The sequence below is a fragment of the Carassius gibelio genome, chromosome B17 (assembly GCF_023724105.1).
Source record: "Carassius gibelio isolate Cgi1373 ecotype wild population from Czech Republic chromosome B17, carGib1.2-hapl.c, whole genome shotgun sequence".
Taxonomy (NCBI): Eukaryota; Metazoa; Chordata; class Actinopteri; order Cypriniformes; family Cyprinidae; genus Carassius; species Carassius gibelio.
This window is the reverse complement of record NC_068412.1, coordinates 19177945-19193389: the sequence shown is the minus strand read 5'-3', so window position 1 is coordinate 19193389 and position 15445 is coordinate 19177945. Positions and strand designations below refer to the sequence as shown.

The 15445-nt window shown below is 36.0% G+C and overlaps 2 protein-coding genes across 4 annotated transcripts; both read right to left on the bottom strand.

Annotated features, from left to right (window-relative positions):
- Positions 1-1005: 1005 nt before the first annotated feature.
- On the bottom strand, positions 1006-5752 carry slc22a7b.2 (solute carrier family 22 member 7b, tandem duplicate 2). 2 transcript variants are annotated; one of them, XM_052580141.1, is made up of 11 exons: positions 5512-5752; positions 5188-5419; positions 4992-5095; positions 4651-4805; positions 4321-4489; positions 4042-4165; positions 3610-3719; positions 3294-3508; positions 3089-3197; positions 2302-2508; positions 1006-2201 (listed from the first exon to the last, which is right to left on the bottom strand). In XM_052580141.1, exons 1-11 carry the CDS (start codon positions 5535-5537, stop codon positions 2102-2104), a joined length of 1551 nt encoding a protein of 516 aa, XP_052436101.1. In that variant the 5' UTR covers positions 5538-5752; the 3' UTR covers positions 1006-2101. The 2 variants fall into 2 exon arrangements, with proteins under 2 accessions (XP_052436101.1, XP_052436100.1); XM_052580140.1 differs by having other exon boundaries at positions 1007-2201; positions 5188-5751.
- Positions 5753-9551: 3799 nt separating this feature from the next.
- On the bottom strand, positions 9552-14704 carry LOC127976511 (solute carrier family 22 member 7-like). Of its 2 annotated transcripts, none has more exons than XM_052580967.1 (11): positions 14611-14704; positions 13375-13631; positions 13171-13274; positions 12727-12881; positions 11919-12087; positions 11283-11406; positions 11079-11188; positions 10762-10976; positions 10222-10330; positions 9934-10140; positions 9552-9757 (listed from the first exon to the last, which is right to left on the bottom strand). In XM_052580967.1, exons 2-11 carry the CDS (start codon positions 13498-13500, stop codon positions 9676-9678), a joined length of 1401 nt encoding a protein of 466 aa, XP_052436927.1. In that variant the 5' UTR covers positions 13501-13631; positions 14611-14704; the 3' UTR covers positions 9552-9675. The 2 variants fall into 2 exon arrangements, with proteins under 2 accessions (XP_052436927.1, XP_052436926.1); XM_052580966.1 differs by having other exon boundaries at positions 13375-13761; positions 14611-14685.
- Between the last annotated feature and the right edge of the window lie 741 nt (positions 14705-15445).

Genomic DNA, 15445 nt, shown 5'->3' with positions numbered 1-15445 from the left:
AAACACTTACATTCTGCATTTTGTAAGCAATTTTAGAGAAGCACTAGGGCAAGATTCCAGATTACTGATTAATGAACAGGTTTCAAGTTTCATAACATATCTTTCGTCATTATCCCAGATGAAGCAACTTGAATAAACTATCCATACAAGTTAGTAAACCAGTGCCAAACCTGGCTTGGATTTTTTTTTGCGCAGGTTCTGTGACCTGGTTTTATAAATCTGAAAACTTTAGTCCGTATGCAAAATCTATCTTTTGTGTCTACGTACACTTTCAAGATGAAATCTACAGAGAGTTTTATAAATGGGACCCCTGGGGCATAAATATTGTCTAACAGTGTGTGTGTGTGTGTGTGTGTGTGTGTGTGTGTGTGTGTGTGTGTGTGTGTGTGTTTATCACTGTTGCCACAAGTTGTTTTTTTTTTTATGTTTGATTTATACGACTCTTGATCCCACGATAGCCAATGAGAGCAAGCAAGCGTCACCTACCTTGCCATGAAAGTAGAGAGCATCGCCCATATTCTTTTTTTATACTGTGAAACAGAACACATGCCAGGTGCCAGGCCAACCCTCAGATAAACATCCCATCCAGGAAATACTTATTTCAGAGGGGTAGCATCACTACTTCAAATTAAATAGTGATAGCACCAAAAATCACTGCTGTAATATGTTACATTTGATTCATTGCTTGCTCGATTGTACGCTGTGTTACATGGGTTAGGTTATTCAATGAATACCAATAAATGGTTATTGGACAAAGTATTCAAGAGCATTTGTGTATTATCATAATTGCATATATAATTATTAATTATAGCTATAATATTCACTAGAATTACTCTGGTGAAGTCTAAACACCTACAGTATTTTGGTCTGATGTGAACAGCAACATACACTGCAGGGACACCAAACCTGACAAGACAGCATTACAGGTTACTGAAATCTGTGCTCTATATGACACAGAATGATTTTAATGTTACTTAAATTCACTCTGGTGCAGTTTAATAACCTTTATTTTGTATCCCAGAAAGAATTTTGCTCTGATGTGAACAGAATAAGACATAACAGTAGGGTCACCTTATCCAACATGACAGTATTAAAGGTTACTTAAATCTGTTACCCCTCTCTATTTCACACAGAATGATTTTACTTTTAATGTTACCCAAAAATACAGACATAAAAACTTAGATTCTGCATTTTATAAACACTTTTAGAGAAGCACTAGGGCAAGATTCCACATTACTGATTAATGAACAGTAAACTCGGGTTTCAAGTTTCATTACATATTTTCTTCCCAGACAAAGCACCTTGATTAAACTGTACATATAATGTTAGTAAACCAGTGTCAAACCTGGCCTTGTTTAGTTTTTTTACATTTCAAGGCAGTGTTTTAACACATTACAAGTAATGCGAGTTATTATCGGATTACTTTTTTCAAGTAACTAGTAAATTACTTTCCATAAAAATTAACTAAGCAATGTATTTACCCAGCAGGGACCTTGATATCAATATGATGTTAAATATCGGTCAAGACTTGATGCTGTAACCAATAAAATTTGGACGGTAATTTCTTCAAGTGGTAATTTGGTGAAAACAGGAAGTTATTCCCACACTGAAATGGGTTTAATGTTTATGTAGTAGTTTAACATTGGTTTAATGTTTACGTAATATGTTTGACGTTTGATTTACATCAAATCAAAGTCATGTCAAGATATTGATGTCAGTTTTATTTACATATTTGACCTGTTTTTTTATGTTAATTTTGAGTAGTCTTTTCAACTTCAATTGCCCACTGTGTAGTTACTTTTTATGGAGTAACACAATATTGTAATGCATTACTTTTTTGAGTATAACTTTCCCCAACACTGTTTCCAGTCACATATTATTTCTTGCCCTTTAAAAATAGAAAGGCCTGTGAGCTGTTCCTCCTATAGTATTCCTTAAATGTGGATTAGTGAGTCACACAAGTCTGACAAAAACATTGCAATGAGAAAAACATGCTACATCTCCCTTCAAATTTCTCTTTCAATGTTTTAATTAAAGGATGACACAAAAATAGGGTTATAGATACAAAAACAAAAGAACAGTTCAACAGTACTACATTTAGTTATGTATTCTGCACAATTAAACTGTCTTTCCATTTCAACCTACTGCCCTCTTTTACATCATTTTTTTTATCTTGTAGTGGCGAGTCATCAGTGTCCTTCCTGTAATTTAAAACAACAAAATGAACATTCTTCTAACTGCAAATGATTATGCTTAAGGGTTCAGTTTCCCAGACTAGATTATTTTTCCACATAACCATACCTGATTCCCTCGATGTCCTCTATAGTCTCCGGCAGACACCTTCCTCGTGTCTCGGGTAATAGATAAGCCACAAAAGCAGCAGAGAGGCCAAGAGAAGACAAGATGACTTGAGAGAAATAGCTCCAAACATCATCCGACTGCAGGATCAGAGGAGCCACAGACACACCAAGACGTGCCACAAAGGAGGTATACCCCATCCCATTTTGCCTAGATTTTGAATTTATAAGTATATGTTAAATTCAACTTCAAAAAAAATTATATATATATATATATATGGGGAAAATTTCTTCTGTTTGATTCAACAACAAGTCAATACATTGATAAAAATGACAGTAAAGACAACTATAATGTTACAACAGATTTCTGTTTGAACAGACACAATAGTTACATTAGATTTATGTTTTTTCTTTTGAACTTTTAATCCATCAAAGAATGCTAATCCATGTATGACAGTTTCAACAAAAATAATTAAGCAGCACTACTGTTTTCAACATTGATGATAAAATGTTTCTTAAGCAACAAATCAAGATTAGAATGATCATATGACATTGAAGTCTGGAGTAATGGTTGCTAAAAATTCTGATTCGCCAACACAAGAATAAATCATGTTTTATTATATTAAAAAGGTTAAGTAATATGAATAATATAATAATATTTCACAATATAAATGGATTCAAAAATCTGACTAGCCCCAAACAATTTGTCAAAAATTCAATTGTAGTGTATCTTTGGGCACTAGATCTAATTTTTACTAGAGTATAATTTTGAATGAAACTAGTTTTCATACCTGACAACAGTGGGGTAAAGCTCAGAGCTGTATAAAATAACTGTGCCAAAAGAAGTGGCTGAGCAGCCTTTTCCCAGCACAGCAATCACTGTACGAACCACTGACTTATCTGAATGGCAAGAGAAAGAAAATGTTGCATAGGACGAACTGTCAATGGGGAAACTGTAAACTTCATGTTAAAGGGTCAGTAAGTAACGGTTCTCACCTTTGGGTATGAATATGTTAATCATCAGGCTGATTCCAGCAAACAGCAGTGATCCAGCCTGAGTTATGCGTCGTCCAAACTTATCCAGCAGATAATAGATGCTCAGTTTAGCGGGAATTTCAATGGCTCCATAAACAAACTGAGTGAGATACATATTTAGTCCAAAGCTTGAAATGTTGAAACTAATTCCATAGGCAACAGTGGCAACAGCAAACCTGGCAGTGAAAAGTCCAGCAGAAATAAAAAAAAAAATGAGTTTTATCTAAACATCCTTTTACTGATGGAACTGTTGTGTGTGTTTGTGATTAATACAAACCACGTGATTCCTGTAAGTAAAGCCAGTCTCCTCATCTTAGGAGTCCTAACCAGATCCAGGTATGAATACTTCCTGTTTCCTCTGTCGGTAACTATGATTTTAGCCAAATCCTATAGAAAAACAAAGAGAAAAACAAATACTTTTAAATATGTCAGGAAAACTATGCTAAAATAAAAGCATGGGGAAAAAAATACTTTGATTATATTTTGAAAAGGTACCGCCCCAGTGACAGCTGTTGTACCTTTATTTCTGAGACAGAACCAAACTATATTTTTCTCTTTTTCAATAATCTGTTTCACATCAATCACCATCAACAGGGAGAAATGTTGTGCCATTGTTAATAAAAAATATATTTCTGGTATTTTAAATTACAATATATTTCTTCACTGCCATTTTAGATTTCCTTCTGGTAATTCAGTGAGATGTTCTCACCTCAGGTTTTATGCTGACAATAACTTCCTGTTTCTGGTTCATGACAGCACATTTACGAAGATAATAATAAGCTTTATCCACCCTCCCGTTAGCTATCAGCCACCGTGCTGACTCTGGAATCCACCTATAACAACATCAAAATTCATATTTATGAAATTCATATTATTTTATTTTGAGAACGTGCAGCAATCTACCTTTTGAAAAAGGCACATTACAGAACCAAATGATTTTCAGATGTTTTTTGTGACCTCTATTTAGGTTTGGTTTATTTATACTCACCACCAAGTGATTATGGAAATAATGGTGGGCAATGAGATGGCAATAGTCAGCCATTTCCAGTCTCGAATGAAGTATGCAATCATTGGAAAGCTCATGAAGGCAAATGTCCAAGCGAGGCTGTCAATCACCCCGACCAGCTTTCTGTGCTCAATGCTCACCCACTCCACATCTGATGAAGAACAAATCAACAAATGAACGTATGCACACACACTCATCACTTTGACAGTAACAGTGATAGAGTGATGTTCATTTTAGAAACCTTATTATGTGCTTTTTTAAAGCCACAATAATTATCCACACCAAGCAATTTAATAATCGAGGGATTCTCACTGAGTATAGTGGAGATGATGACACTGCCAGTAATGGTGAATCCAGTGAAGAATCTCAGCACCGCAAACATGATGAAGGAGGAGGAAAAAGTACTACACAATCCAAATCCCATTCCTAACATATGTGACACCAGCAGCATTGGCTTACGCCCAAACCTGAGCAGAAACAGGCACTTAAAAACAATCAAGTGCAAACACTTTTTTTTTTTTTTTTTTTTTTTTTTTTGATTAGATTAGATTATTTGGACAAATCTCCATGCAGCTGAGATTTAATTAAATAGATAGTTTTTTTGATTTATGTAAACCTCAAAAACCTCATTAAACCAATTTAGCTGCACCAACATTGCACTCAAGCTCCCAAAAGCAGCTGCTCCAAACATGACCCCAATGAAGAAGATGGTGGTTGTTAATCTGCTCAATGCTCTTTTGTCACACACTAAATCCCACTGAAAGACACACAAAAAAGATAGAGGTCACAACTTGAGAAAAGTAGAAAGTGTATCATCAGTAATATATAAAAAAGCAGGAGTATTCTCACCTGTGTGGCGAGCGTGCTGATGAACATGCTGTTGTCATACTCCCATCCATTCTGGCACTGGACTACAGCAACCTCTGAGGGGCTGGAAGAGTTTGACAGCAGGTGGAACTGAGGATAAGAGAACATGTGACAGGAAGCAGGAGTCCCATCATCCTGCACTGGAATACTGACAGTCAGTCTCTCCTCCTGAGTCAGATTCTCAAAGATCTCGTCAGCATCCAGAGAGCTGATGCTGCAATGATGAGAAGGGATAACAGCAATAAAGTTGCCTAAAAGGAAGTGACACGCAAGACTAAATCGTCCAAAGAAATTGATGCACAGGACCATCTTCTGGAACCTTCCGAATCCATTAATTTCTGAAAGAAGATCTTCGAACTTCATCCCTGCGCTCTGTTGTGTTCAACCTGGTTGAGGATCTGTCTCACCTGGCTCTTTTGTTCATACCTCATGTCATAACACTCTAAATGAGGGAAATGGTTAACAGAGGGAATGTCTAAAGCTTTGTGGAACATTTGTAAAAATTAAACCCTTTGGTTGAAACTTTACATTGTGGTGATTTTACAATAAATGTTTATTCTTGCTTTGTCATTCTGAGATTATCATAACTTTGCCCTCAGGACAGCCACAGTCTATTTACCTGTAGCATGAATATAACATGTTTTTTTTTCTTAACTGTGACATTTGGTTTAACAGAAAGAAATTAAAGAATGAAAGAAATTCATATTTGATTGCAGAAAGTGTGTTTTAAAGCCATTTATAATGTTACAAAAGATTTCTGTTTTAAATAAATGCTGTTCTTCCAACAAAAATATAAAGCAGCAGAATGATTCAAATCCTTATAATAAAAATATAGGTTTCTATGTTTCTTTGGCACCAAATCATAATCATTAGAATGATTTCTAAAGGATCATGTCACACTAAAGCCTGGAGTAATGGCTAGTCAAAATTCAGCTTTTCCATAACAGGAATTAATATATATATATTTTTCCATTTTATGTACAAACACAAGTAGATTTGCAAATGATAAACAACTGAAAGCAGTTGGGTAGAGCTCAGTGGTATAGAGGAAAATACACGTGAAAGAGGCCTCTGAGAATCCTTTACCCAGCACAGAAATGACTGTACGGGAAAACTCTAGACAGAAATCTAAAGACAGGACCAGAGACGTCTCCCGAGCCATACATGACTGACTTAAATGTGACTTATAACTCTAGGTCCACTGGAATTATTTTATTTTATTTTATTTTATTTTATTACACCAGACAGTGAAGCAGGGGCCATAATAACTTGCAAAACCCTGACTTCTTGTTAAACCTTGTAAGGACAAGAAATAAGAAAATATTACAATAAGAAAGCAATGTTTTGATTTTGTTCTACATTGTGTGAAAATGAACTAGTGATCAACGATAAAGAATTTTATATAATTCATTATACAGTATTTATATATTATTAATATATTTGTTTTTATATAAGTGAAATCATCCCATAAATGGCCCACTTGTAGTTGGATTTCCATATTTAACTGGGATAGGATGAAACGTGATTTTATCAGCAGAAAGCTTTTTTAAGTTAACATTTTAGAATGACTGGCATGCTGAACACGACTGTGACATCACAATTGAAAAGTTCTACATAATTGCATTTAGTCATTCACAACAGTGACATTCTATGTGATTATTGTTCTTTTATTTAATTGGACTGAAAAGCCAGGCAGATGATTGTGATGTCACAATAAATGATTGACTTTAATACAAAACATTCACACAGACTTTCAATGAATGCCAAACTCATGATGACAACATCATAATAAATAGTTGTTCTGTAACGGAATGAACTGAAAAAAAAAAAAAACCTTCACAGTTTAAAAGCAACTTGAGTGTCAATCACATGATTGTGGCATCAAAATAAATGATTGTTCTCTGTCTTTTACCACTGGGAATGAGGACGGTGATGCCAATGCAGACCCCTGTTGTAATCAGCATGCTCACCTGGCTGTACCTGCGGCCCAGTTTATCCAGACACAAATAGGCCACCAGTTTTGATGGCAGTTCTATGGCACCATAAGTAAACTGGGTCAGGTAGAAGTTCAGAACAAAACCACTGATGTTCAAACTGATGCCATAGTAAGTTATTCCCACTCTGAATCTGTGAAAACAATTAATATACAAACTTTGATATCTTAGTAAACCACATAGCTCTGACTAAAGACAAAAAAATTCCCACCAGGTGCTTCCAGTAAGCATAGCCAGTTTCCACATCTTAGAAGACCTCACAAGATCCAGATATGAGTACTTCTTGTCACCTCTGTCCTCAGCAATTATAACATTGGCATGGGTCTGAAAGGTCATGTCCTCAAAAGTTTAGGAAAAATGCAGAAAATGTCATCGCTTCCTCAATATCGCATATTCATATGTTGCCTCTGGATTGATATATCTGAGGTTGTGTTGTCTGTTACTGGCTGAGTCACATTTGCTCAGGTAAAAATGGGTCTCTTCCAATCGTCCATTGGCCATGAGCCATCGTGCTGACTCTGGGATACATCTAGAAGACAGGAATGTAGATGATTTGGGAAAACTGGACATCTGAGTCAATCATAGAAACAACTGACCTCCATGTGATCACTGCCAGTATGAGATGAGCTGTTACAGTGATGACCAGAGGTCTCCAGTCATTGACGACATAAGCAATGCCAGGCAATATCATAGTGCTGATTATAACACCAGCAAACATCCTGTGTGCTATATCAGCCCATTCTATGCAGATGATTAATAATAAGTTCTATTATTTAAAGCAGAAGGTCAGTCAGTGCATTAGTGGCATGGATTCTTAAGTGGCTTTTCTCACAAATCTTTGTGATAGTAAACTGACTTTATGAGTGAGTGAGTGAGTGAGTCATTCAATCATTCATTTAGTTCATTTAAAAATTGTGCTTCATCTGGTACTAAACAAGTGTTGAGCTGTGTCCGTAAAATCTGTCTACTAAATACTACATTGAAGCATATTAATTATATTAAATGGTCACCCACAGACATGTTAGAAAGCACTTGCACGGTACAATGGAGATCATGCTGATGCCCGTAAGGCCCATTACAGTGAAGAACCTCATTATAACAAACATAATAAAGGATTACTATATTAATTAATTTCCTACCATACCTGGAATAAACAGAATCCATGACAAATATATTTCCAGAAAAAAAACGGAAATTTCAAAAAAACAGTATTTATTTTATGACAAGTAGAAGTCTTTAATGCATACAGAACTTGCTGAATAAAAAGCATTATTTTAATGATGTAGGATCAGTTAAATCAAAAATTGATCTCCTTGAGAGAACTGCAAACATCAGCCACATCTAAAGAATAACTACTTCTTCTCCAAAAACTGTCACTTCTACTGCCATCTAGGGTTTCTGTAACATGGTGCCATTATTAGAAGGACTGAACATGCAGCAACAAAAACTTGCATCAATTATGTCCAAGTCCAGCAAATAAATAAATAAATAAATAAATGTATGAATGAATACATAAATAAATAAAATAAAATAAAATAAAAAAAGGCTATAGGAGTGAAACACTTTCCTATCTTTCTCTCACTGCAAGTACACCGGAATGCATCTTTGGTCAGCTCACTCATTAAACACAAATAGTCTATTTGCTTACAATCAGGCATTTTCTATATAATTCGATATTTACTGCAGTAGCATTTGGTATAAGGTGTAGATAATAAGATAAACTATTTACAAAACGTTATTCTTAATGAGATGTGTCAAGTTAGAATAAAACAAATATTTTCCACTTATGTCTATGATTGGATATGAGCTGTGGTTTGTCTTTATAATAACTTATGATATTACTCATATAATTCAATAGTTAAGTCTGAGTTGCTCATTTTATAAACATATATCTGTTGCCAATAAAATAATTTGAAGAGAATATGTGTGATATGTTGGTTTTTGGTGGAAGTTGTCAATCATGGGAGAAGCCTTCCAAAGCTCATTAACAGAGGTCAGACTCAGGTAATGTGGAGCTGTCCAGGGTGCTGTCAAACAGAGCCCAGATACTAATGCTGCTGCTGTCCATGGTGCTGTGTGCAGGAACAAATTCTTATAGACAGAAATTAACTAAAGGGATTAATTAAATAAGTATTGTGACGAGTGGAGTGGGGCTAGGGCTGTGGGACTCGAGACCGGTGGGTCGAGCAGGTGTCGCTCATCTCCAATCCCTCCACCAGCCTCGCTCGTTCCCACGTCCCTCGGCCCCGCCCCACTCGTCACATGTATCTAAAGTTAATGCATAAGCAAAAAGACTGAATCTTGATTTTGTGAATTCTAAGAAAGCAAGAAAAACAGCATGCCGAGACTTCATGACTTCAAGACTTCAAGAGTTTTATTAATTATATACTTAAGGCAGGATCTGATGTTGAGTACAGCTTATTAAACTTGTCACTATGGCAGGATGTCTTTTTGTCCTTGTGAACTGATTTACATATCACTGCGTTGTGTCTGCACAGATGGGCAACTTTAAAGGGATGTTACTCTGATTCTCTGTTGTGAAGCTGATAGGTTTCTTTCTGTGAAAGATAAATAATAAAGCAAATTATTGTGAATTGTTTTAAACGAGTAAAAGAAAAACTGACAAACATAATAACAACAAAGTTTTTATGTCAGGATTGACAACTGATGTTTCCAAAAAGAAAACAATAATTCAAGATCTCTTCTTGTATTTCTTTGTGTTTTTTTCTTGTACCTAATTTCTTCAATGTCTTCTATGGTTTCTGGCAATCTTGTGTTGTTGGTTTCAGGGAGAAGCCAAGCGATGAGACCAGAAAAGATGGCCACCGTGCAGAAAATGACCTCTGGGAGGAGCTTCCACATGTCTTCTAAGAGCATGATAAGAGGAGAAATGGATGCTCCCAAACGAGCCATAAAACTGGCGTAGCCAACTCCATTCTGCCTATAGATGTGGAGGAGAGAGTACAGAAGCATTTTAGGAACTGAGTTAGCTTAACTGAAAAGGAACCTGGCAGACACTAACCTCATGACTGTTGGGTAGAGCTCAGTGGTGTATAAGATCACAGTTGTAAACGAAGCCTCTGAAAGTCCTTTACCCAACACTGCAATCACAGTGCGAAACGTCCAGAATTCTAAACCCATAGACACATAAACACAGAAATACTGTATTAATATTAGCTTGAATTGCATAGGTCCAACAACATTTTGTTATTGGTTTTCAGAGATGGACCATTCCATGTTGGCATCTATTGATTTGTCTTGTTTCTGTGATTTGCATCAAAATGAATAGAATTTGATTGGCTGTATGGCTTCAAAAAAAAAAATATGGAAAGTGCTTTCTCACCCCTTTGAAAAGCTGATTCACATAACCATTTTTCTATCCTACTTATGCAAATTATATGGTAATTTGCATTTTATAATAGGCTTTTAGCATTATTTTTCCTGCTGGCCTTCACCCTGTCAGAATCATTATGGTGAATCTGTTTTTTGCTTGATTTAAAGTGCACTTGAAACTAAAGGGCTGCTTTGTTGGAAATTGAAATAACACATTTGATCTACAAACCTGTAGGTGTGATGATGTTAATGAGTATGCAGAATCCTGTGAGCACCAGTGTCCCAGTCTGACTGACTCTACGGCCAACCTTATTGAGACTAAAGTAGATGAGGATTTTTGCTGGCACTTCTATGGCTGCATAAATGAAGTGTGTCAGGTAAAGGTCAAGCCCAAAACTGGTGATGTTTAAGCTGATGCCGTAGTATGTGGAAGCAACTCCATACCTACAAATAGGAGAAGTGAAAGTATCTTCTTCGCTTCCACATATTCAGAGGCGCTTTCTTTGAATATAAAATACTTAAATTAGTACACACGCAAAAACCTACCAGACTATGCCGGTGAAAATTGAGAGTCTCCTCAGCTGTGGGGTTTTGAACAGGTCCATGTAAGTGTAACTGTGACCCTGGTGTTCCGCAGTCATTACAGTGGACAAAGCCTTTGATGGAAACAGAAAGAAAGGTGTTTTAAACCCTTGCTGAATTTGAGTTCTTTGCAAATATTTAAAAGATGGCAAATGAGACCCTGTTTACCTCTGGTTTAACTCTAGATGTAAAGTCTCGTCTTTTGTTAAAAGTAGCACATTTTTGCAGATACTTGTACGCTGTTTCTGTCTTTCCATTTGCTATTAGCCACCGCGCTGATTCAGGGATCCACCTATGAAAGTATTAAGAAAAATACAATTCTTCACAATAGAGTAAGGTTTTTTTTATTACAAACATTGATTTGAGGCAAAGCAAAGGAAGCGAAAGAGAATGGTGTAAATTACATGAATAAATGGCAATGGAATAGTATATTAATAGTAAAGTGTAAACAACAAAACATTCAATGCAAAATATATTTAAAAAAAGAGAGAAAGCTCTTGTGGATGAACAGAAATAGCCTATATATGATATAATGTGATGACGGAAGGTACAAAGGCTGTTTAATGTCATTTAGGACAAAGGACATTTGCAGGAGCTCATGGATGAAGCTAGTTGTACACATGAGCTTTATTATTGTGGAATTTACCAATTGGCTGTGAGAGGAACAAATATATATATATATTTACAACTGAGAAAAAACATGACATGACCTTACAAACAGGCCCTGACTGTGATGAAGAATCAGGACTCTCATAAACAAACACCTTTCAAATAAAAACAATTATTGTGTATAATAATAATTACCACCAAATGCCTGTTGCAACAAGAAGAGGAGAAGTGACAGAGATTATCAGCATCCTCCAATCAGTGACGAGATAGGCAAAACCGGCCAGCAGCATGTTGCCTAAGCTCCAGGAAATACTGCCGAACACACCGATAAATGTACGGTGTTTAGTGTCCACCCACTCAATACCTGCAGAACAGATCACATTTAATCAGAAAAAATTACAAACATGTTACACAAAACATGTACAAAAGATTTTAAATATCTACAAACATCCATTGCATTCTACATGGTTTCCGTTTTCCAGAAGAGTAAAGGGTAAGATAATTTAATAAAACAAAATTTTTAGTCTTAATATTTAACTTTCAGAAAACTGCAACTTTGTCATTCAACTTTTCCCTTTTTCATGAAGTGCTTTATTCAATACAGATGGTTTCAAAGCAGCCTCACAGTAACAGAGGAAAGTAACAGAATCAAATCTGAAAATAATTAAAATACAAGCTCTAAAAAGAAAACAGTGTCATTACTGACACAGTGTTCAGTGTTGATTCAATTCAGTTCAATAACTATGCAGAATTCATCTATTTTGAACCCAATTCAGCTATAAGCAGCTCTACACAAGACAATAGTGTCATTATTCAGCTCAGTTCAGTTCTAGGCTTTGTTCTCATCTGATATCGTCGGTGCAGTCGAATGACCATAACTGACTGTTATTGGCCTTGTAAGAGTGAATTCTTTTCAATTTGGACCCCAAATTTTCGAGCCTGGACAAATGACTCAAGGTTTCTGAGACTAGTATAAAGGATAAAGGCTTCAGAAAAGACTTACTGAGAACAACTGATATGTTGGTGATTCCCGTCAGTGCGAATCCGGTCAGGAAGCGGAAGGCAGCAAACATGATGTAGTTGCTGGAGAAAGCACTAACAACACTGAACACTATAGCTGACACATAAGACACCAGCAGCATACTTCTACGACCATACCTGAACAACAACACACAGATGAACAAACAGCATACAGAACATCAATACTGCATTCATGTAAGATTATGTATCTCTCTGTAATACACTCAGTATGTATACTTTAGGTACTAATATGTACTTTACATTTAAAGAACATATGTATCTTTAAGACACAAATATATAGTATTTTGGGGTAAATAAGGTACAAATATTAAATCTTTTTAAGTTTTGTACCTTAGGATACTACCCAAATGAGAGCTTCAGTCTTAAGAGCCTAAAGGTTTTTAAATGGAGGTTATTAGTGTTTTACTTGTCACAGAGCACTCCAAAGAACACAGTTCCAGCCATGACACCAACAAAAAATATGGTTGCTGATGCTTTGGCAAGTCCCCTCTTCTCACAAACTAAATCAAACTGATAGAAAATAAAGAGAGAGAAACAGGAAAAAGTGTGAGTGGTGAGAGAGCTGAGAGGGACCTGCAGGATAACACTGTCACATATCACTGGACTTTACCTGTGTGGCGAGAGTGCTAATGAACATGCTGTTGTCATACTCCCATCCATTCTGGCACGCGACTACAGCAACCTCTGAGGGGCTGGAAGAGTTTGACAGCAGGTGGAATTGAGGATAAGAGAACATGTGACAGGAAGCAGGAGTCCCATCATCCTGCACTGGAATACTGACAGTCAGTCTCTCCTCCTGAGTCAGATTCTCAAAGATTCCCTCAGAGCCCAGAAAGCTGATGTTACAATGGTGAGATGGGATGGCGGCTATAAAGTTGTTCAGCAGGAAGTGACACGGGATTGTGATGCGAGGTATAAACATCAGCAAGACCAGTGCAATCTGGTATCGCCCAAACCCACCCGTCTCTTCCAGAATGCTCTCAAACTTCATTGTCACCTCGGATGTCACAGACAATAGAACATCAATATTAAATAATTGATATAAAGTGATATCAAGTGATTTGATGACATTTGCTGAAGTTTGGGATCAGTAAGATTTTTTTTTTAAGAAATGGCAGTGACAGACTTTCATAATGTTACAAAAACTGTATATTTCAATCAAGTGTTGTTCTTTTGAACTTTGAATTGATAAATCAGTTAGGATATGGTTGAAACCATCTGTTTTGCAAATCAGATTTTTTCAGTGTTGTAATAAGGTCTTGTATTAAGCTGAAGTTATTCTACTGATGGACTTTGAAAACTCTGTGAACCAGCATGAACTCTTTTAAGTCCATTCCTTCACCCTGCATTAGCCTCATAGCAGGCAATGGACCACAGGGGGTACAGCACTCTGTTTGAATTCTGTGCACAGCTGTGGAGACACACAACAGCTGGACTCGATCGCAAAAGGACACAACCTATCTTAATGCATTTTATTATTGCCTGATGGAAATTATTTCATTTTCGTTATACATAATGGTGGACACTTTAATCATATTCGTTTTTTTTTTTTTTCTACAATTAAAAACCCTCAAAAGCAATCAACACTTTATTCAGCTTTCAGTCAAGACATTCATTCAGTAGTAAAAAAAAAAAATAATATATATATATATATATATATATATATATATATTTTTTTTTTTTTTTTTTTTTTTTTTTTAAGTAACTCAAAAACAGTGATCACACCGATTAAATATAAATTTATTTTATGTCAGTCTGTTTTTGCACTGTTAGAAGCACAATTCAAACAGTAAAAAAAAAAAAAAAAAAAAAAAAAAAACACCTCCAAGATTTAAAAGATACTCACCTTTGCAGCTTGATTATTAAAGTATAATCTTTGTAGAGTGTCGTGATGGTAAAGAACTTCAACAAGCAAAGTCAAAGACAGATAGAAAGTTACTATCTGTAACTGAAGATACCAATGACCAGTTCTTCATAAATAAAAGGCTAAATGAAGCCCCTCCCCAAACACCCTTCATCTTTCCTCCCTCTCTGCCTCCTTCAGCCACAGAGAAAAGATGCCGTTTTTGCCTGTTGCGTTCATGCATTTCTGCTTTCATATCCATCCTGCTACTATTCTTTCAGTTTAGCATCGGAGCTCTTGCTGTACAATCCTCAGAGGAAATGGGAAGAGACATTTCACCATGGGGATTCACTGTAAAACCCTTCACACTAAAATCCCAATCAGAATAATCAGACAGGAGTAGGATGACGAGCAGTTAATTTGCAATCACTGTAATGGCAACTGACAGGTATTATACAATCAAATTATTACACAAAACCAGTTCAGCAACATGAACCAATCAATTAAAGAATCAGTGATCCCACTAGCTCAGCATCTTTGACTTTACATAATACCTTTTTATCTCAGTCCTCAATTAGTCTGAATCATGCAGACAGAACCCAAGCCTGTAGAGGCAAGATTAGACAATGTTTAGAAAGTGTTTTATTCCCCAATCTCATCTTGACAACTGTTTGTGCTTGAATAAATTGCTCTGTTTAAAGATTAGATAATAACAAATCAGAATATTAGAATGATTTCTGAAGGCTCATGAGAGATATACTAGTGGAAATCAGCTTTGCCATCACAGGAATTAGTTGCATTTTAAAATGCATTAAAATAATAAACAACTACTGTTTTA

Coding starts and splice junctions, on each gene's coding strand:
- LOC127976511 (XM_052580966.1), bottom strand. CDS start 13,755: ATGAAGTTTGAGAGCATTCTGGAAGAGACGGGTGGGTTTGGGCGATAC. Junction 10,331..10,761: donor TAACATCATCACACCTACAG/GTTTGTAGATCA, acceptor CTATGGGTTTAG/AATTCTGGACGTTTCGCACT. Junction 9,758..9,933: donor GAAGACATTGAAGAAATTAG/GTACAAGAAAAA, acceptor TATCTTTCACAG/AAAGAAACCTATCAGCTTCA.
- slc22a7b.2 (XM_052580140.1), bottom strand. CDS start 5,568: ATGAAGTTCGAAGATCTTCTTTCAGAAATTAATGGATTCGGAAGGTTC. Junction 4,166..4,320: donor ATTTCCATAATCACTTGGTG/GTGAGTATAAAT, acceptor ATGTTGTTATAG/GTGGATTCCAGAGTCAGCAC. Junction 3,509..3,609: donor TTACTTACAGGAATCACGTG/GTTTGTATTAAT, acceptor TTTCACTGCCAG/GTTTGCTGTTGCCACTGTTG.